The sequence below is a fragment of the Macrotis lagotis genome, chromosome 1, assembly GCF_037893015.1.
Source record: "Macrotis lagotis isolate mMagLag1 chromosome 1, bilby.v1.9.chrom.fasta, whole genome shotgun sequence".
NCBI lineage: Eukaryota > Metazoa > Chordata > Mammalia > Peramelemorphia > Peramelidae > Macrotis > Macrotis lagotis.
In genome coordinates, this window is record NC_133658.1 from 859,321,676 (window position 1) to 859,349,617 (window position 27,942).

Genomic DNA, 27,942 nt, shown 5'->3' on the forward strand with positions numbered 1-27,942 from the left:
TTCATTCAACAAGCATTTATTAGTTGTTTACTAAATGCCAGGCACTGTGCTAAATTTTGAGGTTAAAAAAAAATTCCCCCAGTACCTGCCCTCAATGAGCTTACAATCTGTTGAAGAAACAATATGAATGGATACATAAATAAAAAAAATACTAAGTAAATTAAAACTTAATGGTAGAGGGGGAGGATCCAAAACAATTGGCAGGATGAAGGCGGGCTTCCCTCATGATGGGGCCTTGAGGGAAGTATGGAATCCTATCAGGGGGAGGTGAGGAGATCTATTCCAGCTATGGAGAATGACCTTTACAAAGGTACTGAGATCATAAATGTAACTTCACGTATAAGGAACAGCTAATAGGCAAGTTTGAATGGAGCAAAGTGAATGTGAAGAGTAATATGTAATAAATCTAGAACCCTGACTCTGAGAGACTCTAAGGACTGAAAAGTTTGAATTCTGGCTTAGAAAGAACTGGGAGCCATTGGAGCTTCTTGAGCAGAGGAATAACATGGTTAGACCTGAGCTTTAGGGATATCATTTTGATAACTGAAAAGGGAATGGAAACTCTAGAGGGAAGAAAACCAAACAGGAGGATAGGGCAATAGCCCAGGGAGTTGGGAAGGGGGTGGGATGAGGACTTGAAGTAAAGTCATGACTATGAGCATACAGAGGAGGGGATAGATGTGAGATGTTGTGGAGATGCATCAAAAATTGGCAACTATTTGGATATGTGGGGTAAGGGAGAGTGAAAAATAAAGGATAATTCTTTAGTTGAGACTGAAGGGATGGCAGAAACTTCTACAAAGATAGTTAAATGGTTATTTTAGTTAATTTGGACGAGTAGAATTTTAGGGGAAAGGTAATGAGTAGTTTGGGACAGGTAGTTTGTGATATCTACAGAGCCTCCACTGAGAAATGTCTCTTAGACAGTTGATGTTGGGCTGGACCTTGGAAGACAAGGGCTGGATATAAAGGTCTGGAAATTATCTAATCATAGAAATGACAGGTGAATCCACAGCAACTGATGAGATTACCAAGAGAATAGAGAAGAAAATGGGGCTAGGACTGAATCCTGGGAGGGAAGATCATTGCTGATGATATAGCAAAGGAGAATGAGCCATAACCAACAGTCCTTCCTCCCTTAAATCCAAATCACTTGCAAGTCATGGTATCACCTTCCTGGAGTCAAGGTCCTCTACAAGGAGGATAAACAAGCTTTTGAGCTCAATTGATTCTATGAATGAAAACAATTAAAACACTTATTATGGTCCTATATTGATCATAATGCTCTCATTTTACATGTGAGGAAGTGTGGCTCAGCATATTAAAAGAGCTCAGTGAGAACTCTGCTCCGAAAAACCAGGCACAAGAATGTGTTGATAAAACCAAATGTAGAGTCAATAAGTCCAATGTCCAAAGAGAGGCTCATGTAGGAGCCCACAGGAAGTAGATGAGGTAAAATTCAAACCTATTTACAGACTCCAAACCTAGGCTGTTTTCCAATAGATGATCCTGCCTCCCTTCCACTCTACCACACAAAACACTCTGCCACCGAATATTCACCTACATAGTTCAGCAACTATCTCCTACAGTAGGATCTTTCTGCTACTTCACCCTCTTCCCAGATATCAGAACCCAATCTCAACTGAAGTTACACCATATTTACCTCTCTGTGTACATATTGCTTCCTTCCAGTGGAATGTAAGCTTAATGTTTAATTCAATACACAAAGTATATGGTAAGCTTTTTCTCAACTGAACTGTCAAATCCTTAAGGGTTGATATTGTATATTGGACAGTGTCTTGCAAGGACCCTAAGGTAGGTACCCTCAGTCATTTTATTAAAAACTAATTCCTGTTTATACAGTACTTTAGTTTCCTGAGAGCCTCCATGTGGATTATATCATATTTGAAGATCACAATTGTCCTGTGAGATAGTATTATTCCCATATTAGAAGGTGAGTAAACAGGTCCAGGGAGAAGTGACTTGCTCAAGATCACACAGAAAATTAAGGATGATTTTGTAAAGGCCTAAGCAACAATGGAATTTAACAGAGTTACTTATTAAATTTCTGAATACATCTCTTCTCAAGAAGACTAGATGCTGGCTTAGGTCTGCCTTACTGAAGATAAAACTGAAGTCCCAAATGGAGATGACCCACTGAAAGAGCTAGCCCAGAATCCTCTTGCAGATTGTTTCAAAAGGGTATAACTTTTTTCCCATTGCACCTATGGGTCCCCATCAGTGAGGGTTCCTTTCTTGATCTCCCTGGAGGCCCTTGACTACCTACAAGTGTCATTTAGCTATTTTCTCATTCAGAGCTCTTCTTTCTCTTTATGATAGAGTGTCTAACGCAGGAATTGGAATAGAAGCTATGTTTGATTGAAAAAAAATTGCTTCCCACGCTGAAAATCCTAGGAAAGAATAGCGCAGAGATGTTTGAGGATAGTGTGCCCCATTCCAAGACTAGTCCTTTGAAGTTTAGCAGGCCACCCAGGCGCATGGAAGGATTGATCCAGGACCAGGAATCCCTGATTATTAGGGTTGAATCTCATTCATAGTTATCCTCAAGAAGCTGAGGGCCTCTACTTCCCTTTCATCAGGGAAGAGCTTGATAGGGCAGCTCTGGTTCCCCAAGGCTTTAGGCTAGTTGGGAAATGAACCAGGCAGAGAGCTGAGGACCCAATTACTCATGGCCCCATCGGACACAAAAGGCACAAGCTCAGAAGTCTAAGGAGATGGGCAGAGGCAGGAAGCTCAATAAGGCAAATCCAATGGATATTTATTATTGTGTTATTTTTCTAAAAGACCAGAACCCAGGAATGGAGAAGAGGAAGAGAGGAATATGAGATGGAAAACAAGATTGGACCTCTCTGGACCTCCCTGTTGGGCAAGAAGACCCCTCACTCCGAGGGGACCTCTATACTGAGTAAAGTTGAAAGCTTTATAATCAAGGGATATAGGTAAGAGTTAGAGGTTTGGAGGCTGGGGGGAGGAGAAAGCTCCAGGTAGTGGCCCCTCCAAATTCCATCCAAACCCCAAAGGCACCAAGAAGAAAGGAACAGAGTTACAACCTCAACCATAGATAGGGATGCTCACAGGCTCATTCACAAGGGGGTTACAGTTGAAAGGTCATCTAGTCCAATGACCTCTAGCCTTCTGGATGCCTCCCTCCTTCCACTCTGGATTTAGGGAAGAGTGGGGAGAAGGGGAGTATGAGTAGTTCCATCACAGAAGGTCTAGAGAAGGTGAGGAGCAGGAGAGTATTGTGGGAGCTGGACTAGAAAAGGGACTGACATCATCTGTCCCTTGGCAACAAGGCATCTTTGGTCAAGCAGCTGTGGTGCTGGGGACCCAGACTGGTCTCAGCTGAAGTCTCGGTTGGGCAAGAGGAGTGGGGCAACCAGGGTCCAGAGGTAGAGGAACAGCCCTGCCCAGCTGGCACAGATCTTCACCCAGACTGCAGTCCAGGTGCTGACCATCTTCCTGGTGACATCATCTGGTCTGGAAAAATTGAGCACAAATTTTAATTTTTGAACCCTTGAATCTTAAATCCTAACCCCTACCCATTAGGCCCCTCTTAAAAAAGGAATAGAGATTGTGGATTGCAGCACCTGGTAGAGTTCTGAGAGTGAAAAATGGGAGTCCAAAGATGTAACCCAGAGGAGGGAGAGACTATAGAAAAATTAAAATCATGGACAGAGCTGAAAAATCTTTTCCTCAAAGTTGCCAGACCCTTCAAATGCAAAAAAAATATAAATTCAAACCAACTTGAGGTACCACGCTTTATACCCATCAAAAGGAAGTGTTTCTAAAAGAGTGCCCAGAAAAAGAAAAGAAGGGAGGAGCATGGGATGGAGAACAGGGGTCAAAAGTATCAGAACTGGCAAATGGACATAGTGTGTGTGTCTCCCTCCCCTCACCAGACTAATGGCCTCCCAAGTCTTAGTTTCCTTTTTTTTTTAGTTTTTTGCAAGGCAATGGGGTTAAGTGACTTGCCCAAGGTCACACAGCTAGGTAATTATTAAATGTCTGAGGCTGATTTGAACTCAGGTACTCCGGACTCCAGGGCCAGTATTCTATTCACTGTGTCACCTAGTTGCCCCCCTTCCCAAGGTTTTAGTGCAGTTTAATACCCACCTTCCATTTTTAGAACACTTTTAAGGTTTGTAAAGACCTTTACAAATATTATCTCATTTATTTTGACCCTCACAACCCTGGATGAATACCTTGGTCTTTTTCCCATTAGCCTTTGCTCTGCCCTCTCAGCCTAGGCTGGATACCATCGAGTCTAGGAGCCTAAGGCTGTGGAAACCATCTTCCACCATGGTTACCCTGCCAGGAACCATAGTGGAGGTGGGGCTGGACTAGAATTAGGAAGATCTGAGTTCAAATCCTGTCCCAGACATTGAAAAGCTGTATGTGAAATCTGGGCAAGTCATTTAACCTCAGTCTGCCATTGCTTTCTCTTTTAAATTGGAGATAAAAACAGCACCAACTTCATAGCATTGTTTTAAGGATCAAATCAGATGATTCATGTGTAATGCTTTGCAAAACTTAAGGCATTGTAGAGATGTGGACTATTGTTATTCCTCTGACTACTATCTAGGGCATGGGTGTCTAACCTTTTAGTTCTTCTAGGCCACATAGAGAATTTAGTATTTATTTATGACAACAAGGTAATTCATATTACAAATGAGTATAATAACAACATGAAATACTGTAATAAAGTATAGGCTTTGAGGGCCATGAGGTGGATATATTTGATCTAGGATATGATGTTCTCTGAGCTGGACGAGGGGGAGGGCTCTCCTTTCTCTACCGCCCCAGGTGGGATAGGCAGATGGCAGAGTCAGACATTGGCTTTCAGGGAAGCACTCACCTGTACCAATTGGTCAGTGTCATCATGATGTAAAGAGAGGCTAGGAAGAGGCAGAAATGGAAGAAGGAGTAGCTGTAGGAGACTCCATCCTGCTCATTGTCATAGGCGCGGCCTTCAACCACCTGCTGTTGTTGCTGGCTCTCCACTGTCGATGGGCACTCCTCTGTCTGCATCAAACTGTTCACTTGCTTGTTGTCAGAAGAGCGGATGCTGCAGAGGAGGCAGAGAGGAATAGGTTGAGACATATAGCCTTGAAGATGAAACCTTGACCAGACATCAATTTCCTTCTGAGCATCCTTCCCTGAGCAGAGGGGAAGATAAGAACAAGGGTAGCAAGGACCCCCGGTGCACTTACTATAGGAATTATGGGTGGCCAACCATGTCCTTTGATGCTATAACACATCCTTGGAAATAAATCCTCAGGATATAATAGAAAAAAAAATCCTTCTGAATTCCTCTGGAATAGAATGGCTATTACAAATTACAAAGAAAAGGGCTAAAAAGACAAGTGAAATGTTCTACGGGTGTAAAGAATCAGGGATGTTTTGGAGGCAACTAGAAACATCTCACAAGAGTCAATGGTCAAATTTTCAGTATGAGCCTCTGTTCTTGCATCACACCATCACGGCTGTGTTTATTGTGGAAAGATGGTTAAGAGCTGGAATACCTGGGTATTTGCTGGATTACCTGGGACAAGTCACTGAGCCTCTGAGTGCAGAGAAAATGCCAACATACCAAAAGGAAAAGCTCTTCCCTGAGAGATTCCCAAGTCAATGAAATCACAGGTTCAGTCTCTATCCCTATACTTCATCTACTTGATTTCCCAAAGGATGACTACACTATATAAGAAAAGGGCTCTGGGTTTGGAATCAAGAAGACTCTTCTTGAGTTTGAATCTAGCCTCAGACCCTAACTAACTGTTTGACCCTGGACAAGTCCCTTCACCCTGTTTGCCCCAGAAGGAAATGGCAAATCATTATAGTATCTTTGCCAAGAAAAATCCCAAATGGGTTGTGAAGAGTCAGATACAACTGAAAAGACTCAAGAATAATAAAACGAATATCATGATATATGAATGTTAGAATATCCCAAAAATCTTAGTGCAGGCTAAGTTTATTACAGTTTAAAATTAATGGCATGACCCTTAGGATTAAGGGTCATGCCATATAAACTCAGTGTTTGGGGAGGGCAGATCCTTTTAGGACAGGGTGACCAGAGTCCAGAAACCCTACCTGATGAAGATGGTGCAGAGGATGAAGATGATCAGGCCAACAATGCTGGGTGCATCCCACCACTGTGTAGTGTAGACATTGGAAGAATCCCAGCTAGTTGTGTTGATTACTGGGAGGTTAGGGTTGCATTTCTGGTCTGAGGAGAAAAGGGCTGGTTATTTGAATTCTGGAAGTGGAGAAGGGAAGCCAGTATAAGGGGCAATGATGCTTGTACCAAGCTTTTATATTGAGTGTGTCCCACCTCACCATGGCTTTCTGTCATCTGGGGGAGGGGAAGGGGGGGCAGGAGAAGTTCCTTTACTCACCAGGGATGTTGGACAGAGCTAACCAGGTGATAAACATGGTGTAGGCAGTGATGACAGAGGCCTGGAGCAGACCAGAATTCGGCTGGGCTTCCTGTTAAGCAACAACCATTACGGGGACTCTCATCATGAAGGCTTCCCAAATCCCAATATACAGATATGATTTAAATTTAGCTAGCTCTGCCAGCCCATGTTCTAAGACCCCTCCCAGCTCTGCCAGCCCATGTTCTAAGACTGCTCCCAGCTCTGCCAGCCCATGTTCTAAGAACCCTCCCAGCTCTGCCAGTGAATGTTCTAAGACCCCTCCTAGTTCTGCCAGTTCATGTACTAAGGGCCCTCCTAGCTCTGACATCCTGTGTTCTAGGCTCCTCTTGCTTCTGACATTCTATTCCATGTTCTTAGGGTCTTTTCACTTTCATACCTATTAGATCCTTGCTAGCTCTCACATTCTTTGTTCTAAGACCTCTCCTCACCCCAGATCACAGAAGGGGTCAAGCGGAGCTCACCTGGACCTTGGGGAGAACAGCCACAATGGAGGCACAGATACAGAAGACGAGGTTGAGGCTGATGAAGACCTTGCCTTCATAACAGGCTCCCGAATGGGTATAATAGGTGTACATGAGGGCGATGGCGGTGAGAGCAATTCCATAGAAGAGGAAGGTAAAGAAGAAGAGGGCTGGAAAGGGGCAAGGCAAAAGAAAGTTTAGATCAGGAGCTGAAAGACCAGGGGTCCAGCCTTGACCCTGCCTCCAACTGAGGCAAGGACTTTATATCTCAGAGAAGACTTAACAGTCTTCTAAGGCTGGCCCTTCATTTCCTAGAGAAGGACTCTGAGGGTCAGAGGTGACAGAGTGGACTTGCCCAGGGCCAGTGGTGGCTCAACTAGAGGTTGAACCAAGCTCCTGACTCCAAAGCTGCTGGTCTTTCCATCCCAACAGGCTGCTTCATGTTGGCCCTTCCATTTTCTGTGCCTCAGTTTTCTCATCTGTAACATCAGGGTGTGGAAGCTACTGAACACTTCCTAAGGTCTGCTCCATAGGATGTCAACAGGCATTTTCTCTGTAGCAGGATTTTAGTATATTGTGTGACATTTTCTACTTTGAAATATTAGATACTAAATTAGGAATGCTTATGTCTCTTGGCATGAAAACAGTCTTAATATCCTCTCTTCTATTTTAAAATTTCCTACTTTTTCTTTATTTGGGAGAGAGATAATCTCAAAAGCCCCACCTCACTTCCCTAAACTATTTATTTCTATAATTCATCATTGTTTTGACAAGTAATAATAATAATAATAATAATGATGATGATGATGATGATGTTAACATTTGTAAGATTTTCAAAGCACTTTACAAATGTTATCTTACTTGATCCTCACAACAATCCTGTGAGGCAGACACTATTGTTACCTCCATTTTCCAGGCAAGGAAACTGAGGTAGAAAAAGGTTAAGGGATTTTCCCATAGACATAGAGCTAGGAAGTATCTGAAGGATTCAAACTCAGGTCTCCCCAAACCTAAGGGGCAGAATTTAAATCCTCAGACACTGACCCTGGGCTTAACACTGATTGCCTCTAAAAAAAAAGTAAATGGATAATATTTAATAAAGAAAACTATAATAAATATAATAAAAATATAAATAAAATATAATAATGGCTAATAATTTTTATTGAGACAGCATGGGACATGACTGACTCAAGTTTAGAAGAGTTAAGTTCAAATTGTATCTCTAATATTTATTAGTCATGAGAATGTTGTAAACTGATCCAACCATTCTAGAGAGCAATTTGGAACCATGTCCAAAGGGCAATGAAATTGTGCCTACCTTTTGATCTAGCAATACCATTGTATCTCAAAGAGATCATAAGAAAGGGAAAGCAATAGTATAGGTAAGTGAGGTGTGGCTTTTGTACAGAAATATTTACAGTAGGGGTGCCTAGGTAGCACAGTGGATAGAGCACCAGCCCTGGAGTCAGGAGGACTTGAGTTCAAATCTGAACTCAGGCACTTAATAATTACCTAGCTGTGTGACCTTGGGCAAGTCACTTAACTCCACTGCCTTGCCAAAAAAAACCCAAAAAATATTTAGAGTGGTTCTTTTTGTGGTGGCAAAGAATTGGAATTTGAGGGGATTCCCATTAATAGGGGAATGGCTGAATAAATTGTGGTATATGAATATAATAGAATACTATTGTTTGATAAATCACGACAAGCAAGCAGATTTCAGAAAAACCTGGAAAGACTTGGCATGAATGGATGCTGAGTGAAGTGAGCAGAACCAGGAGAACATCATACACAGTAACAACAACATCGTGTGACTGTGTGATTATCAACTATGATGGACTTAGTTCTTCTCAGCTATTCAATGGCACAAGACAATTCCAAGACTCAAGATGGAGAATGCTGTCCATATCCAGAGAAAGAATTATGGAGTCTGAATGCAGATCAAAGCAGACTATCTTTTTTGTTTGTTTTTTTTTAATGAGTTTTTTCCCCCTTCCTTTGTTTCTTCTTTCACATGACTAAGATGGAAATATACATGTATAACCCTCATCACATTGCTTGGGGGGGGATGGGGGAAATCTGGAACTGAAAAATCTTATAAAAATGAATGTTGAAAACTATCCTTAGATGTAAATAGAAAAAACAAAATATTGTTTACTTAAAAAAACAACTATGTGACCTTGGGCAAGTGTGCTTTCCCCCAAGGAAAAAAAAAAGAACCACTGATCCCTAAGATTTCTTCTGACTCTAATATAAAATCCTGTGATTCTTTTGGAGAGCAAAAGAATTATGAGAAAAATGAAAAAGATCTATTTCTATTATTTTTGAAAGAACTGGCAGCCCTCAATGTACTTGCAATCAGGAGACCTAGTTTCAAGTCCTATCAACTTCCTAGGTAAGGGACACTCTGTGTGTGTGTGTGTGTGTGTGTGTGTGTGTGTTACACATGAACACATACATGAATGGAAAACCCTTTGCATCTGGTGTCCCAGTGGAATATCAAGGTGGGAGAGAGGGAAGTGATGACCACCAACCTGCATACCAGCACCGTGAGTCCCGCTCTTCGGCCTTCCATAGCCAGCTCTGGTTCCAAGAATGTGCAAAGTCAACGAGCAGGATGAGCTGAATGAGGATGAAGAAAAAGGAGCCAACCACACCAAAGTAGAACCAGACTGGGATTTGGGGAAAAAAGAAGTAAGAGTGAGGACCCAGTGGTCCTGGCTCAGATCTCCCCCAAACTTCCACTAGAAATCCTGACTTAGTCCCATCCCACATACATACATACATTCAGTCAGTCTCTCTCTCTCACATACACACACAAATCACACACACACACACACACACACACACACACACACACACAGTCTCAGACAGGCACACCATGTTATATGAAGATATTGTGTATCCTCTACCCCAGCTGAGTTGGCTGGTTCATGATTTCGGTATAGTGCCACACTCAGAAGACCCTTGGGTCTCTGGAGTATCACCACTAGCCCAGAGTGCAGCAGTTGAGAGGTCTGGGATGGGTTAAGTGGATATGGGTCAGATTAGGCAAGCAATCCTCAAACTGTTATTCAGGGGTCATATCTCTTTGACATTCACCATCAGGGAGGTAAGGAGGAAAAGAGAGTACAGAAGACAAATAAAAAGGTGACTGACAGGCAGCAGAACTGGATTTGTCACCTCCTGCCACCTACCATTGGTGAAGGAGCCATCAGGGATATAGAAGGCACCCACAGTGATACCTAGAAGAATCAGGATCTTAAAAAACCAAAACCTGGGGAAGCAAGAGAACATGTCAGCTTACTGGGACTAATTCTCAGTAAGAAACCTGATGAGGTGTGGCTTTTGTACAGAAATATTTACAGTAGGGGTGCCTAGGTAGCACAGTGGATAGAGCACTGGCCCTGGAGTCAGGAGTACCTGAGTTCAAATCTGGCCTCAGACACTTAATTACCTAGCTGTGTGGCCTTGGCAAGCCACTTTACCCCATTTGCCTTGTAAAAACCTAAAAAGAAGAAAGAAACCTAGTATCCAGACTTTCATGTTATCTTTGTACATAAGATGAAAAAATGGTGGGTGGATGATCTTATTAAGTAGAATCAGAGCTGATTGAATGTCTAGACAAAGGAGGGATAATTCTTGGATAAATGCCAACCAAGGGGGGAGGTTGCCATTGTAGGACCTCAAAGATCTGTCTTTGGCCCTATTCTCTTTTATGAGTTTAGAAATCATTTGGATGAAGACAAAAAATGGCATATTTGTTAAATCCAAAGATTAAAAAAAAGAGGGCTGGCTAGCATGGGGAAGGAATAAAGATCCCAAACTATCAATAGGTTAAAGCAATGGGTGGATTGCTTTGATGAAACTAGGAATAAAAGTAAATTCTCACATTTGGATTCAAAAAATCAGCAGCAAAGTATAGGATGGGGTGGTGGAGGTAGCAGCAAGAAAAGTGAAAAAGACCAGAGGGAGGCTGATCATGGGATTCCTTGGTGCCTCAGACACCTTCTCTGGAAAACAGGCTTGGAAAAAAGTGCCTCACTCAGTTTCAGGAGAGGCTGGCTGACTGGTCTCATTGTTTAATGTAGCCTATCCTCATCCCTGGGGAAGGATCTCCTTTCTTGATTGAGAACAGATTGTTTGAACAAGGTACTTAACTCATTCCCGTCCTCTCCCTTCCTTTCCCCTACCTGTACTGTAGGCAAGCCCCTCTATTGGTCATCACTTAAGTTTTTTTTCACTTTATAAAATTTTTGGTGGCAAATTTTCTTCCTCCCTTTACTTTTCTCTTTTCCAATATGGAAAATAATTGGATATGGTTATCTATGGGCAATCAGATATTATTTGTTAAATGAATGAATGACCAGAGTAGAGGGGTAGAAGGTGAGACCTTGGTTAGTTGATGATGATAGATATTTTGTCCCAACAATCAATTGTGAGCTCAGGGTTGAAGGAAAAACTCTATTCAGTGACATTCTTAGTTCAGGATCTCAGCACTAGATCATACATCTTGATCTACAAAAGGAACCTTAAAAGGCAATTCCCTCATTTTAGTGAGGTCAAGGAAACTCATGAACTAAACATCAACGGTGGGATTGGAACCCCAGTCTTTTGACTTTGGAGCCAGTGTTCTTTCCTTTAGACACATACCTCCCATTGTATCATACTACCATTGCCATTCTTTGATTTCCTCTCCCTGCTCCAGTCTCCCTCATCATCAATTCTCCACACAGCTAGCAAAGCGATTTTCCTAAAGTAAAGGTCTGGCCATGTCACTCCCCCTACTTAATAACCCCCAGTTGCTCTCCAACTTTCCTTTCTGGCTTTGTTGCACATATTGGCACCCCTACAAACACCCTGTAGTCCAATAACACTAGGCTTTGAGTTCTTTCTTTTTTCAGAGGCAGTCAGGGTTAAGTGACTTGCCCAGGGTCACAAGCTAGTAAGTGACTGTGGCCAAATTTGAACTCAGGTCCTCCTGGCTGCAGGGCAGGTGCTCTAGCTGCCCTATTTTAGTTATTCCTTGTACAGGATACTTCATTTTCTGTCTTGATGCCTTGGATACTGATCTCCCCTATCCCTGGAATGCTCTCCCTCTTCACTGCAGCCTCTTGGAAGCCCTCTGAAGTTTAGCTCTACAGCTTCCTTCGCCATCAAGCTTTTCAAATGCCTTCCCCTGATGCTAGCAAGGATGTCTCCCACTAAAACAACCATATGTGAATTTTGTCTCAATTTAGTCATGGAGGCAATATTAGCTCCTTGAGACTAGAGGCTGTTTCATTCTTTGTCTATGACTCTAGTGATTAGGGCAATCCTCAGCAGACAACAGGGATCTATTGACTATCATTACTGGTGGGCAGGGGTGGGGGGGTGGCTTCTTACCCATTCTGGATGGCAGCTCGGGGGTCCTTGCTGGTCTTCACGCACATCATCAGTAGAGTGAAGAGAAAGAAGAAAGCAGCCAAGGCAAAGCACATGCGGTAGACAGCTCGATGGCCTAGCAGGGCTCCACAGTCCACATGGCCCTGCATGCCCAAGGTGGCAGGGGCCCCCTCACATACCCAGGGCAGCTGTGGGGACAAGGGAAGGCAGTGAGGGTTCCCCTTTCTCCTGGCTCAGCCCTGGCTCCTTGGCAAGTTCTCAAGGGGGGAGGTGGGGAGAGGGGACCACCTGCTTCCCATCCTCACTGTCTCATAACAGGTGGAATGGCCCCCTTCCATCCATAAATTCTTGGGATAGAGCTGATCCTTCTCTACCCATCCAAGCCCCTCTTGGCCCAGAACAGCTGGGATTCCCCATGTTCACCGAGCAGATTAGCCCATCATCAGGGCCCACAGCTGCACTCTTCCTGAAATATTCCTTCAAGTTCCTCTCTTCCCCTTCTAACATTCCCAAGGTTTTGTGAAATCTCATCCTGTTTCAGCAGAGCCCAATACTCAACTTGTACTTTCTCACACCCCAGAAGTCTCTCCAACTTCCTCTCCTCCCTTCCCCATCCCACAGACACCTCCTTTAGTAGAGGACCACAAAAAGGGGAGAAAGAACCCCTATTTTTCCCTAAAAGGGGGGTGCCAACAGAAGGCTTCCCAGCTCCCTGCCTGAACTGCTCAGGATCCCTCCAGTTTTACCATCTTTCTTCAAGATAGCCCATTCCATCCACTGCCCTCCCCATACTGACCTCATAGAGGTGGCTCTCCACTCCAGGGCTGAGCATAACGATGGCCACCAGGACTCCTAGGAACAGTAAGAGTGTGAAGGCGATGCGGCTAATGGTGGAATTGCGGCTGGAGGGGCAGCAGCCACACAAGATGCAGGGGGCCGAGCCACAGAGACAGGATGCCTGAAAGGAGAGGGGTACACAGATACTCATTATTTACTTACTTTTATTTTGCTCCTAGCTTTTGTTTCTCTACTACAACTACTTCCCAATATACCACCTCCCAACTGAACCCTCCTTAGAAACAAGGGAAAAAAAGGGAACCAAACCAATACTCTTTAACTTCTCTAGCTACAAATAACATATTTCAGCTGTAGTAGCTTCTCCCCACCTTCCTACTGAGGGAAGGAACATGTTTCATCTACTGCTCTGTGGCATCTTCTCTAGCTTGGGGAAACCTCCCCCAAAATACAAGTGACCCCCCCCACCTCAACAAGCTTCTCAAAGAAGCTTGGAATTTCCCCCCCCCATGGGAGGGCGGGGGAAGTGAATGGGGCAGGACTTAGAGAAAACGAGAGGCAAAATAAAGTTGTATATATTTCTACTTTCTGTCACCCATTATCATTACCCAAAGACCCAAACAGTGTTTTGGGTCCTTATCCCCAACAGAGCTAAGTCTTTCATTGCGACTTCCTGGACAGACGTTGGATTGATTTTGTTTGTCCTACTTTGTATCCCCAGTATTTAGCAAAATTTCTGATACCTAGTAGGCAATTAATAAATTAATGTTGACTGGTACTGTCCGTGGCTCTCCTCGGCAGCCCTAGTGCCTTCAGGACTTTGGGTCTCATGAGACCATTCTTTTTTTTTTTTAAGATTTTATTTGAGTTTTAAACTTTTCTCCCAATCTTATCCCCACACCTGCCACGGAAAGCAATCTGTCAGTCTTTGTTTCCATGTTGTACATTGATCCAAATTGAGTGTGATGAGAGAGAATTAACATCCTTAAGAAACAAAAAGTATAAGAGATAACAAGATCAGACAATAAGATATCAGGTTTTTGTTTTTTTTTTCCTAAATTAAAGGGAATAGTCCTTGAAATTTGTTCAAACTCCACAATTCTTTCTCTGGATACAGATGGTATTCTCCATTGCAGACAGCCCCAAATTGTCCCTGGTTTTTGCACTGATGGAACGAGCAAGTCCATCAAGGTTGATCATCACTCCCATGTTGCTGACAGGGTATACAGTGTTTTTCTGGTTCTGCTCATCTCAGTATCAGTTTCATGAGACCATTCTAATGCGAACTTCACAATCTTGTGCATTTAGTCACATTTACTGGCTTGTATTTCCACCTTGCCCATTTCACACCAGAAAGACAGAATTTTAATACCTCCAACAATCAAGCTTTGACAATTGATACAATACATTTTTCTCACAATGCATTTTTTAAAATCCATGAGACAAATGAAGTAGAGGTATTAACTGGCCTGCCCAGTCCTTCTAGTGTTAACATCTGAATTGGTTCCTGGGTTTCCGTGCATCCACAGGAGACTCTATGGAGCTGCCCATTGTCTTGTTCTTTTGATTTTAGGACAAAATTTTGTTCTTTGTTCTTTAAACTCTCTAACCCTGACTGCTCTTGTAAAAATTTTGGTCAAAGAAAAGAGCCCTGAACTTGAATCAAGAAAACCTAGATTCTAATTTCACCTACATGGATAGAAACCATGTGAACTGGTCAAATCACTTAGTTCCTCTGAACCTCAGTTTCCCCTCCTTTATAAAATGGGAAAAATCATAGCACTTCATAGGGTTGTTATGAGACTCAAACTGACTTCATGTCCACTGTACCACCAGTTGTCTCTGGAAAGAAGAAAGGTAGGGCCAAGGACAGAGTCATGGGTAAACACAGAAGTGCCTGAGTGGGGCAGGAAGAGGAAAGTCAAGAGGATCTAGGGGGCAAGCAAGAAGCCAGGTTGGGAATTCAATAAAAGTAATGTGAAAACTGGGACACTAATGCACTGTTGATGGAGTTGTAAACTGATGCAACCATTTTGGAGAGCAAATGGAACTATGCCCAAAGGGTTATAGAACTGTGCATATCCTTTGATCCAGGAATACCAATATTGAGTCTATATTCTAAACAGATCATAAAAAAAAGGATCCATATGTACAAAAATATTTATAAGTTCTTTTTGTAGTGGCAAAGAAATGGAAACTGAGGGGATGCCATCAGCTAGGGAATGACTGAACAAGCTGTCCAATAAGAAAGTGATGGAGTACTATAAGAAATGATGAGTAGGCAGATTTCCAAAAAGGAAAGATTTACATGAACTGATGCTAAGTGAAGTGGGCAGAACTAGGAGAACATTGTACACATTAACAGCAATATAGTGAGATGATCAATTATGATAGACTTGGCTCTTCTCTGTAATATCATGATCAAAGACAATTCTAAAAGACTTGTAATAGAAAATTATATCTCCACATTCAGAGGAAAAAAATATGGAATCTAATTGGAGTCAAAGCATTCTCTTTTCACTTTCTTAATTTTTCTTTTTTTCCCCCTTTATAACATAGCTAATATGGAAATAAAATGAACATGAATGTGTATGAATAACCTATATGAAATTGTTTGGGGAAGGGATAGACAAGAGAAAAATTTGGAACTCAAAATTTTACAAAAATGAATGTTTATGTGCAACACATCAAATTTCTTAGCATCTCAGGGAGGGAATGGGATAAGAGATAGGGAAGGGGAAAAATAAAATATTATTTAAGAATGTTGGGGGCAGTTAGGTGGCATGGTGGATAAAGCACTGGCCCTGGAATCAAGAAGACCTGAATCAAATTTGGCCTCAGACACTTAATAATTGCCTAGTTGTGTGACTGTGGACAAGTCACTTAACCCCACTGCCTTAAATTTAAAAAAAAAAGAATGTTGGAAAAAAAAGTCAAAAACTATCACTACGTTTAATCGGAAAGAATGAAATACTATTAAGCTTTTTAAAAAGGGAGCAATAATTTGGGAACTAAGAGAGGAGAGGTGATTAAAGGAAAAGTTGATATAGAAAATGACATAGAGTAGTGTAAGCAGATATTATTACATTGCTGTAAATGGAAAGATGGAGAACAAATAACAAAATATCTCCTTTTTGTTGTGACAAAGAGATGGGGGATTACTGAAGCAGAACAGCGCATATGTTGTCAGAGAAAGTCATAGTATTAAGTGATTTTTCTAATTTAAAAAGGATTCACTGAGGGTTATTATTAACTTAAGATCTGCAAAGCATTTGAACTTCACAGCAGCTGCTATGATTATACTCACTTTGCAGATAAGGAAACTGAGGCTGGGGGAAGTTTTTAGTGACTTGCCCCAGGCTCATACAGCTAGAAAGTCTCTAAGGTAAGATTTGAAATCAGTTCTTTCTGATTCCAAGTCTGATATTCTATTCACTGAGCTACAAAGCTGCCTCTAGGATCAGAAGAAGGTTGTTTCCAGAAATGACTGTTAATCTAAAAATAGAAGAAATCAATAAATCAAGAAAGGGGATCTCTGAGTTACCTTCCAACTGAGACTGTATGGCCAAAGTCACATAAGGAACTAGGGAGGGATCCAAGCTCTCAAGTCCTGAATCCAGTGCTCCTTCCACCCTAGCATGTGATCAGAGACGCTAAATCAGGCCCTCAGCAAAACCAAGACAAGGTTTCCCAGAAGGGGAAGGGCTTGGCTTAGGTACAGAATCTGGGAAGAAGTCCTAGTCCTGTTATCTTTGGCCCAGAAATGCCATCTGACTGAGGTAAGCAGGTGGTGCCTGCTCTGACTGGACACAAGTGGGAGAAAGGCCAATGACCTTTACTTTCCCTGAGAAGCATCCTCTTTTTCTTTCCCCTGTCTCTATGTGCCTGCTTCTTGGAGTTAAATAAAATTGATTAAACTTTAGTGTATTTATTTTTCAGACCAGACCTGTGATGTGATTACACTGTAATTATGAAATATTTAACAAAAATAAATACAAATACAATAGAACACACAAAAAGGAAACTTGAGGTTTTCTAGGTCAAAATACAGCTAGTAGATCTGGTTTAATGGCCTTCACTTTTATTTGAGCTCTGATATCACTGGTGCAGAGAAGTCCCCATGAAGAAAATTTGTCCAAGGCAGACTGACAACTGATTGGCAAATTGGCCTTAAAAGTTTCCTAGAGGGGCAGCTAGGTGACACAGTGGATAGAGCACCGGCCTGGAGTCAGGAGTACCTGGGTTCAAATCCGACCTTAGACACTTAATAATTACCTAGCTGTGTGGCCTTGGGCAAGACACTTAACCCCATTGCCTTGCAAAATCTAAAAAAAAAAAAAAAAAAAAAAAAAAAAAAGTCGCCTAGAGTATTAGACAGTGATTTATTTGCCCAGGGTCACCCAGCAACTATGCATCAAGAGACAAGATTTTCTTGACTCTATGACCAGCTTATCTCTATACTCACACAAATTCTAATAAACAAACTTCTTAATGAGCCTAATCATCCTGAAGCAGTCATCTCTTAAAATGTCAGCACTGGAAGAGATTTTGGAGATCATCTCCTGTTTCTTGGGTTTTCTCATTGATTCATCCCTTCATCCACTCATTCATTCATTCACACCTATGGTTCTGAAGGACTTTAGAATCAATTGAACAAGGGAGACAAATGGCACAGGACCATCCAACATGGTATGGTCCTCATCAGAGAATGTACTATTCTCTATAAGTAAATCAGAATTGCACTAGCTTAAAAGAAATGTGAGATGCACAAATTTAGAGACATCTCCACCCCAAATGTTCACATGGACTATTTGTGTCAAACCTGTGATAGAGCCTTCTGAGCTCCTAATGGTCTGATCAGTCACAGTTGGACACATCATACCTTGACCCCAACATAGCAACATCATTTTGGTCCTCTTCAAGAACAATGCATAGATGTCGGCAGTGGATAGAGCACCAGCCCTGGAGTTAGGAGTACCTGAGTTCAATTCCAGCCTCAGACACTTAATAATTACCTAGCTGTCTGGCCTTGGGCAAGCCACTTTTGCCTTGCAAAAAAAAAATAAAAAAGAACAAAGGAGGGGTGGCTAGGTGTCGTAGTGGATAAAGCACTGGCCTTAGAGTCAGGAGTACCTGGGTTCAAATCCAGTCTCAGACACTTAATAATTACCTAGCTGTGTGGCCTTGGGCAAGCCACTTAACCCCATTTGCCTTGCAAACCCCCCCCCCAAAAAAAAGAACAAAGGATAACAACCATTGAAAATTGAAGAGGAGGGGTAGCTAGGTGATGCAGTAGATAGAGCACTGATCCTGGAGTCAGAAGTACCTGAGTTCCAATCTGGCTTCAGACACTTAATAATTGCCTATCTGTATTACCCTGGGCAAGTCACTTAACCCCATTGCCTTGCAAAAAAAAAAAAAGAGAGAACTGAAGAGGAAAGGCAGCTAGTTGATGCAGTGGACAGAGCACCAGCCCTGCAGTCAGAAGGACCTCAGTTCAAATTGGTCTCAAACACTTAATATTTATTTGTGTGACCTTGGGCAAGTCACTACTGCCTTGCCCAAGAGAGAGAGGGAGAGAACTGAAGAGGAAGAATAAAGAAGAGCACCATGACACAATGAAGCTGTAGCTGAGGTTGCAGCTATGGAGCCATTTCAGTCATATCTAACTCTTCTTGACCTGGTGTGAGGTTTTCGTTTATCATTTCCTTCTCCAGATCTTTTGGCAAATAAGGCAAACAGGGCGAAGTGATCTGCTCAGGGACACATAACTAGTACGTGTCTGAAGCTAGGTTTGAACTCAGGTCTTTCTTGACTGTGGGTGTCCCCCCACCCCACCCCCAGCTGCTTTGACATCTGAGATTAGACATAAATAAGCAGTGAAACCGGTTGGTGCATTGGGTGGAAGGGTTCCTTCCAATGCCACTCAAGAATAGGAGTGGAGAAAATAGACAGTGGGGATAACACAGGACAGGGACTATGAATGTTATGAAAGTTATGAATGCCGAGAGGACTGGGGATAAGTGAACAGTAGGGAATAGAATATAGCTGAACTGGCTAATTTAAAGTATCAAAACAGGTGGGAAAAAAGGGGAGCCAGGAGGGGAGGAGGGACTAGAGATTAGATTAAGACCAAAGAGCTTCACTGGAGGCAACACAGCCTCACAGACTGGGTCTACTACATATTTATTCTATCTGATCTCAACTACTCCTAACTACAGGCAGGGCCTTTTAAATAGTGAGATTGAGTTCAAATAACTGGATCTGTTTAGCCTAGAGAGAAAGGGGTGTAACAGCAGTCTTTACATTTATAGAAGGCTGTTACATGGAAGAAGTGTTAGATTTGTTCAGTTTGACTGCAGAAGGCTGAACTAGAAAACACAAACACAGAAATTTAGTCTTGATGACAAGAAAAACTTCCTAGCCCACTGGAGAGATCCCAAAGTGGCACGGGCTGACACAGGAGGATGGGGTTCCCCTCCACAAGAGGTCCTCCAAAAAATTCTGGATAATCACTTGGGTATATCATAGTTTGGGTTCTCTTTTTTGAAAATTTAATTTTTATTTTCAGTTCCAAATTCTCCTTCTCTTCCACTTCTCCCCTCCCATTACAAAAGCAAGAAATATATTACCCATTATACATGTGAAGTCATACAAAACATATTTTCACTGAGAGGATGAATTCTCACCAAAGCGTGCCTGATCTCTGTGATGTCCTTCAACTCTAAGGTTTTGTAATACATATTTTATCTCCAAGAAGAATGTAAGCTCCTTGAGGGCAGAGACTATGTAAACTATCAACTCTCCATCCCCCATGTGCTTAATGTTCATTGAATAAAGCTGAATTATTGTTAAAAATACAGATTTCCAGGGGCAGCTAGGTGGCATTATAGGGGCGGCCAGGTGTCACAGTGGATAGAGCACCGGCCCTGGAGTCAGGTGTACCTGCATTCAAATCCGGCCTCAGACACTTAAAAATTACCTAGCTGTGTGGCATTGCCTTGCAAAAAAAAAAAAAAAAAACAACTAAAAAAAATAAATACAGATTTCCAATTCAACTCTGAATTGAAACACAAATATCAGCTCCTATATTTCAGCAACTCTAGGTCATTTAAAATCCTCTTCAAATTCAATTTCATTTCTTTTTTTTTGTTTGTTTTTGCAAGGCAAATGGGGTTAAGTGGCTTGCCCAAGGTCACACAGCTAGGTAATTATTAAGTGTCTGAGGCAGGATTTGAACTCAGGTTCTCCTGATTCCAGGGCCGGTGCTCTATCCATTGTGCCACCTAGCTGCCCCCTAAATTTAATGTCATTTCTAATGAGGCTCTGCCTTGTTATAGTAAGTGACTACCATTTATTTCCTGTGTGATTTTAGGTAAGTTGCTCACTCTCTCTGGACAAGAGGTCCTTTAAGGTTCCTCCTACTTCTAAATATAGGATCTTATGGCTCTCTCAATTATCTGAGGTCTGGGGCCAAAAAGAGTCTGGTTTCAAATTGTACTTCTAAGGCTGACTGCCTAGGTGACCATGGGGTAAGACAATTAACCTTTTAGACCTCAAATTTCTTGTCTGTGAGCCATCTAAAGTTATGATACTATCATGTACTCTCTGCTTAGTTTCCCAACTGTGAAATGAGATTTGGAAGCTTGGAAAGACTTACTGAGTGAAGTGAGCAGAACGAGGAAACATCATACACACAATCAGCAACTTTGGGAAATGATCAACTATGATTCCTGCAATTCTTCTCAGTAGTTCAGTGATCAAAGATAATCTTGAGAGTCATGATATGACTCTGAATGCAGAAGAAAGCACACTATGTTCACCTGTTTTTTTTTCTTTCTTTCTCATGTTTTTCCCCCTTAGTATTCCTCCTTTCACAGACTGATTAATATAGAAATATATTAAATATGATTTTACATGAACAACCTATCTCAGATTGTTTGCTGCCATGGGGAGGAGGTAGAAAGGGAGGTGGTGGAAAAATGTGTAACTCAAAAGCTTGCAAAAAGATGAATGTTGAAAACTATCTTTGCATGTAATTAGAAAATACATAAGAAAAAAACAAAAAAGAGAGAGATTTGGGATAGATGACCTCTAATATTCCTTTTTAGCTTTCAGGTACTTCTAGTTATGATCCTACAACCTCCCCTATAAAAACCAAAGTCCTATCAGTTCAGGGGTCTTTTCCTTGACTGCACTGTTATTGTGGAATCCTATTAAGACTGTGGTTCACTAAAACCCCAGGTCCTTTATATAAAGGGTTTAGCCATATCTCCCTCAATCTTGTATTTGTGCAATGGATTTTTTAAAAAACAAACATAGGACTTTATATTTGTCACAATTAAATTTTTTCTTATTAGATTCAGCTCATCCTTCATTCTGGGTTTGTCATTTGATCTTTCTTGCGCGGTGTCATAAATTTTTTATTCTTAAAATGATAGGAAGTCTCTATTTGTTCATCCATTTTTATGACTTTGTCTTGTCTTTCCCTTGGAAGGGGAAATTAAGAGAATTAGTCATAGGACTATAACACTTAAGGGTATAATACAGTATGTCTTCAGGAGTAGTTACAAAAAAACCATAGCTTTCAGAATGCAGTTTGACCCAGAACTCTCAGTCCTCAAATTGGGGTAGAGATAAGAAGGTTGTATTGAAACCAGCTCCAACTGTTAAGTGAACTGTTCAGTGTTCACAATGAACAATTATATATCAGAAATCAGCAAATGCTTCAAATCAGGGGTTGATTTATGATTACTTGTCTAGATTTAAGAAAATGATGGAGAAAAATGTTAAGTTACTGGTTGCCTGTTTTCCTGCCTTTCCCCCCCACTCCCTCTCTCATCCCCCATGCAGGAAACGCTCCAAGATTCAGCTCAGATCAAATGCCACCATCTCCTGCAGGAGGGTTTTCCTGGTACCCCCTGGCCACTAGTACCCCCTCTCCCCAGGTTATCTTATATCTCTTCCATATACATCTTGTTGGTATTTCTATAATTGTATATAGCCCACTAGCTAACTACTGTAGTTCCCCATGTATAAGACAAACCCTTTTTTGAAAAAGTTGGGGTCTAAAAACTGGGACCGTCTTATACAGTGGTTGTAGGGGTTTTTTTTACTTGCATTCCCTGCTTTTTCCACATTTGTTGTCTTTGCACTCATTGTTTCACACTTGTCAACAGTATATTAGACTATGTTTTGTCATGTTCTGCCCAGAAAAAATGGCTCAGAAAAAATTTTTGTCCAGTGCTGAATTCAAGTTCAAAATGATCAAAGTTGGAGGCGCTAGGCAGTGCAGTGGATAAAGCACCGGTCCTGGAGTCAGGAGTACCTGAGTTCAAATCTGGTCTCAGACACCTAATAATTACCTAGCTGTGTGGCCTTGGGCAAGCCACTTAGCCCCATTTGCCTTGCAAAAATAAAAAACCTAAAAAACCCCAAGTGATCAAAGTTGCAAAAGGGAACAGAAATCATGCTGCTGAATGTCAGTTTGATCCTCCTCCAACTGAGAAAACAATCTGAGACTGGATCCAGGAAGAAGAAACCCTACTGAAAACACCCCAGTAGAAGGTCAGGAGAGGCAAGGCAGTAAAATGACCTGATTTCAAGAGGGAATTGAAGATCTGAATTGAAGAACAAAGGGCAATTGGAATTCCTGTGTCCACAAAAATGGTTCAGCAGGAAGCCAGAATTGCTGATGAAAAAGATGTTACTGATTTACAAGGAGGAAACAATTGGTGCATCAGGTTCATGACACGGAATGGATCAGACTTGCCCAGGGAGTACTTGTCAACCCCAGAGCACAGGCAGGAGAGCAGTCAGAGCCTCTCCTAAGACATCGATTCGTCATCAAACACAGATGAGGACAAGCTAATGGGATGGGACTTTTGATGAGCAGTGATGAGTTTTATGAATTTTGTGATAAATAAAACTTGAGTTCAATAACTTTATAGAATACATTTTTTCAAATTTCAGGCCCTAAAGTTTAAGGTGCATCATATACATGGAAGCATAGTGGGGAAATATGAAGTGCTGCAGTGGATAGAGTACCTGGATGGAAATCAGGAAGACTCATCTTTGTGAATTCAAATCCAGTCAGAGAATTACTAAGCTATGTGACCCTGGGCAAGTCACCAGTTCCTTTGTCTCAATTTCCCTATTTGTAAAATGAATTGGAGCAGGAAATGGCAAATCACTCCAGTAACTCAGCTAAGAAAATAGCAAATGGGATCACAAACAGTCAGACTGAAGCAACAATTCCTTCTAACACTCTTTAGAAAATAAGTGCCTAGAGGTTTTCACTTTTGCTTTTGTAATCCTAACATTTAAAAGGGGTTGGGGGAGGGGGACAGCTAGGTGGTTCAGTGGATAGAGCATTGGCCCTGGAATCAGATCTGCCCTAAGACATTTAATAATTACCTAGCTGAGTGGCCTTGGGCAAGACACTTAACCCTATTGCCTTGCAAAAAAAATTTTAAAAAGGGGTTCCAAGAACAGAATAAATAACTGTTGCTACAGCATAGCATTTACTAGTACTTTAAGGCTATAAAAGCTCTTTACAGAAATTACCAAATGAAAAGCTAGGGAGGTAGGAACTATTGCCCATGTTATAAATAAGAAAACTGAGGCAGACAGAAGTTAAACCCAGGGTCACAGAGCTAGAAGTGTCAGATAGGTTTTAAATTCAGGTTTTCCTCTTTCTAGACCCAGTACATTTAATAATTACTCCGTGTTTGACTAAGTATTTTTCCTTCATCCACACTTTATCACCTGTCTCTTGTATGTTCCTTCTGAATTTATAATGAATTATTTCTTCCTTTGTAAATAAACTGACAAATTCAGCCTTTCTACCTGGAGGATGGGCCCAGTGGGACAAAAAGGAAACAGATTACCGAATAGGATATCCAGTTTGGATATGGGTGGCAGAAATGGTAAGGTATAATTAGAAAAAGAGGTTGGCAGATCTCTAAGTTTTGGGAACTAAGCAGGTTACAAAACTCAAGAACAGGGGTGGGGAACCTATTGGCATTGGTCTGATGTTGCCAAGGCAGGTGGAACTTGAAATTCAATAAATCTAAACTTTTTAGGGGTGAATTAGTTAAATGTTTGATCAAATAGAGCCCAAGAATGATGATATAAATATCCAAATGGTTCTTGGCACAAACAATGTTCCCTGCAGGTCAGGAGGTTAAAGATGGGATCAGTGAGTAAGAAAGGTTGGAAAGTCAGAAACTGAGTCCCAAGGGAAGGTTGACTACAGGGAGATGCTAGACTCTTTAAGATATGATCAAATCAGGGCAGCTAGGTGGTGCAGTGGATAAAGCACCTAGAGTCAGGAGTACCTGGGTTCAAATCCGGTCTCAAACACTTAATAATTACCTAGCTGTGTGGCCTTGGGCAAGCCACTTAACCCCCTTTGCCTTGCCAAAAAAAAAAAAATGATCAAATCGGCCAGGGCTATCTTAGCTTTCTCATAATGACTCTAACGGCAGGATCCTAAAGAGTATATAAGTTAAAGGACAATAAGCTTTGAAAAGTCAATATGGCTGTGATCCCAGATTTGTGTCAGACACAAGAACCAAAACACATTTATTAAATTAAATTAAAATCATAAAAACCTGGCAGTATGTTATGTTCTAGGGGATTTCTGTGCTCAAAGAGCTTACAATCTCCATAAACATGAGTTTATGGAAAATAAATCCAAGAGACTTTAGGAAGAGGGAGATGGGGGAGGGGAAGAGAGAAAAAGGAAAAAGGGGAAGGGGAGGTAAAAATGTTTGTCCTTCATTTTCAAAGACCATCATATGGGGGGGGGTGATAACATGATAAGTACATGAACTGGATTTGTGTGAGGGGAGGCTATGTTATCACCAGTCTCACTTTCTCCTCCAGAGCCAACTGGGTCCAGTGGTCAGATAAGGAACAGGAGGACTGGAGATGACCTGGATGAGAGGCAGAGTGCAATGAGTTGCCCAAGGTCACACAGCTAGTATGAGTCAAGTGTCTGAGGTTGGATTTCAAATCTGGTCCTCCTGACTTCAAGGCCAGTGTTCTATCTACTTCATCACCTAAGGAGGAGAAAAAGGAGGAACCAGGAAGGCTTTCACTTAAACGGAGGTGAGGTTGAAGTGTATTCCAGGGATGAGGGGCAGCCTATACGAAAGCATCATGGGAATTAGAAGATGGAAAATTTGTGTGTGTGAGGACTAGCAAAAGGAAGATTCCACCATCAGAGATTTGTGCTTTGGAATAAAGTCGCTGAATAGGAGGTGAAAGGGAAGCACTAAAAGGTGAGGGGAAAAAGAAAACAAAATCCCGCCTCACAATTTTAACAGTCATTCCTACAGCAAATATTTCCACTCTCCTGAGCCAACCCTCTATGATTCACCAGATTTCTGCATATATACACACATACACACACACCCTCCTTCTACCCCTCTCCTTCCAATCACCACCACCTTTAGAGTATTATTTCTCCCACCCCAGGAAACAAAGGTCTTACACACCCTGGCCAGTCAGGGACCAGCCCATTCTCAGCCTTTTCACAACCCCTAGAAAATGGACATGTAGCTGGGGACCCAGACTCCTCCTCCTCCTCCACCCCCAACTATGGGATAGAGGAGATGAGACTGAGCGGGGAAAGACAGAGGAAAAATTCTCCCCAACCCCCCCAATTTCCTTTCAAGAGGAAGAACACCCAGAGCCCTCTTCTTTGTGGAAAGGAAAGGGTGGGTTGGACTTGGAAAGAATAAACTCCAGAAAGACTTAATGAGGCCCGGCTGGGAAGGGAAAGAAATTCAGGAACAGCCTTGCCCTCTGGGCCTGGGGCTAACAAGAGGGGGATTTATTTCACTCTGCAAAAAGCTGAAATACAGGGGCTGTTTTTTTCCCAGACACACATTTTCCAAGAAGCTTGGCTTGGAGCCAAAGCCAACCCCGACTGGATGTGAATGAATGGTCCCCCTTGGCTTTCCACAAGTTGAGCCCCTCATTTCTAGGCATGATGAAACTTTCTTTAAAAACTGGGCCCCAAGGTTAGCCCTGCATTCCCCTCCCCCACCCCACAGAAAGTTTTGACCCTAACACAATAGCAATAGATCCTTACAAGGCCAATCCTTGTCCCAAGTACCTAGTTTGAGGTCCTAGTGGCCCTCTGACTGTCTCAGAGCCAGCAGTCTGGCTGTTTGGCTTCATTGTCCAGTGACTCAGGGGCCAGGTTTCCTCTAGGTCTCAGTCTGGTTGCTGAGGTTGAGAGGAATGGTGAAAGGGGGAAGGGCGGCCCACTGATGCCAGAATGGGACTTCATTAGGTTTGATGGCTGGTTCTGGGCAGGCTCCAATCTTCACTGTTTCCCACACCAAAACTCCACTCCCATACCCCCAAAGGCATAGATTCAGATCAAAGAGTCAAAGCTGGAAGGCACTCCTAAGATCATCTGGTCCAACCTCCTCGTTTTACAAAGAAAGAAACTGAGGCTGGGAAGAGGTTAGGAAGTTTCATCAAAACACAGCCTGGATTGAATTCACGTCCTGGGTTTCCCCATGGAGGACTCCTTAAAGTACCTCAAGCTCTGCCGTTTCCTTGTTCTAGTCCCAACCCCAGGATCTCCCTCAACACCACTCATTCACTGTACAAAATGGGGATATGTGTGGCCTCGAGATTCAACCCTCCCTTCCAGCTCGGACTTTCTATGAATGACAAGTTAATCTTCCATCCTGCTCCAGGACCCTCCTCCCAGAGGATCACCCCCCCACTCTCACTGCTGGACCCCCTCCTCCCAGATCACCCAAATCTCATTGCTGGACCCCTTCCTCCCAGATCGCCCCCCATCTCACTCCTGGACCCCCTCCTCCGGATCGCCCCCAATCTCACTCCTGGAACCCTCCTCCCGGATCGCCCCCACTCTCACTGCTGGACCCCCTCCTCCCAGATCACCCCCCATCTCACTCCTGGACCCCCTCCTCCCGGATCGCCCCCACTCTCACTCCTGGACCCCCTCCTCCGGATCGCCCTAGGGCTCTTCTTCCCCCCCCAGCCTCCCTGTTTGTAACCTGAGAGCCGGGTTTACAGTCACCCTTCCCCCCAGCCCCTGTCCAACTTCTCCCCCCACCCAAGTATCAGGGTGTCATTCAGGGCCGCGCCCCCGGAGAGCGCCCCGTCTCCGCCCCGGCACTCGAGGGGCGCCCCCAGGGCGAGCAAGGAGCCGCGCCCAAGCCCGGCGCCCCGAGCCGGAGCCCGGGGAGCCGGAGCCCGGGGAGCCGGAGCCCGGGGAGCCGGAGCCGGGGTGCCGGAGCCCGGGGAGCCGGAGCCCGGGGAGCCGGAGCCCGGGGAGCCGGAGCCCGGGGAGCCGGAGCCGGGGTGCCGGAGCCCGGGGAGCCGGAGCCCGGGGAGCCGGAGCCCGGGGAGCCGGAGCCGGGGAGCCGGAGCCGGAGCCGGGGTGCCGGAGCCCGGGGAGCCGGAGCCGGGGTGCCGGAGCCCGGGGAGCCGGAGCCAGGCGCCCCGGGCCCGGCGGGACAGCCGGAAGGGATCCGGGGCCCGGGCCCGAGCCCGGGCCCGGAGCGGCGCGGGGGCGAGGGGCGGCCGGGCAGGGGGACGAGTCACTCACGCAGCTGAGCACGGAGCAGACCCCCAGGCAGGCGCCCATGGCTGCGGCTGGCCTTGGCCGCGGCTCTCCTCCGCCGCCCCGCCGCCGCCGCGCCCCGCCCCGCCGCCGCCCTACCTGCCCTCCCGCCCCGCCCCGCCCCCGCGCGCCCCGCGGGGCCCCTCCCGCGCTCCGGCCCCCGAGCTCACCTGGCCGCCCCCCCAGCACGTGGGCTCCGCCTCCGGCGCCCCCGCCCCCGAGGAGGACG

General features: G+C 43.6%; 2 protein-coding genes across 3 annotated transcripts in view; one reads left to right on the forward strand and one right to left on the reverse strand.

Moving 5' to 3' along the window:
• TRIM62 (tripartite motif containing 62) overlaps positions 1 to 3,031 on the forward strand; it is a 91,778-nt gene extending 88,747 nt beyond the window's left edge. The window contains exon 8 of the mRNA XM_074217866.1: positions 2,806 to 3,031. The gene's annotated coding sequence lies outside the window, so the exon portion shown is untranslated. The remainder of the gene's footprint in view (positions 1 to 2,805) is intronic.
• On the reverse strand, positions 19 to 27,922 carry SERINC2 (serine incorporator 2). Of its 2 annotated transcripts, none has more exons than XM_074217868.1 (10): positions 27,884 to 27,922; positions 13,098 to 13,259; positions 12,302 to 12,489; positions 10,114 to 10,193; positions 9,451 to 9,588; positions 6,920 to 7,089; positions 6,417 to 6,507; positions 6,112 to 6,247; positions 4,880 to 5,089; positions 19 to 3,501 (listed from the first exon to the last, which is right to left on the reverse strand). In XM_074217868.1, exons 2-10 carry the CDS (start codon positions 13,131 to 13,133, stop codon positions 3,363 to 3,365), a joined length of 1,188 nt encoding a protein of 395 aa, XP_074073969.1. In that variant the 5' UTR covers positions 13,134 to 13,259; positions 27,884 to 27,922; the 3' UTR covers positions 19 to 3,362. The 2 variants fall into 2 exon arrangements, with proteins under 2 accessions (XP_074073969.1, XP_074073968.1); XM_074217867.1 differs by lacking the exon at positions 27,884 to 27,922 and adding an exon at positions 27,699 to 27,771.
• Between the last annotated feature and the right edge of the window lie 20 nt (positions 27,923 to 27,942).

What these genes read in the sequence shown, in the direction of transcription:
- SERINC2 (XM_074217867.1), bottom strand. Translation starts at nt 27,737, where the DNA reads ATGGGCGCCTGCCTGGGGGTCTGCTCCGTGCTCAGCTGC. An exon ending in TCTGCTCCGTGCTCAGCTGC is followed by an intron (nt 13,260 to 27,698) that starts GTGAGTGACTCG and finishes CTCTCCTTTCAG; the next exon opens with GCATCCTGTCTCTGTGGCTC. An exon ending in TGATGGCTCCTTCACCAATG is followed by an intron (nt 9,589 to 10,113) that starts GTAGGTGGCAGG and finishes CCCAAATCCCAG; the next exon opens with TCTGGTTCTACTTTGGTGTG.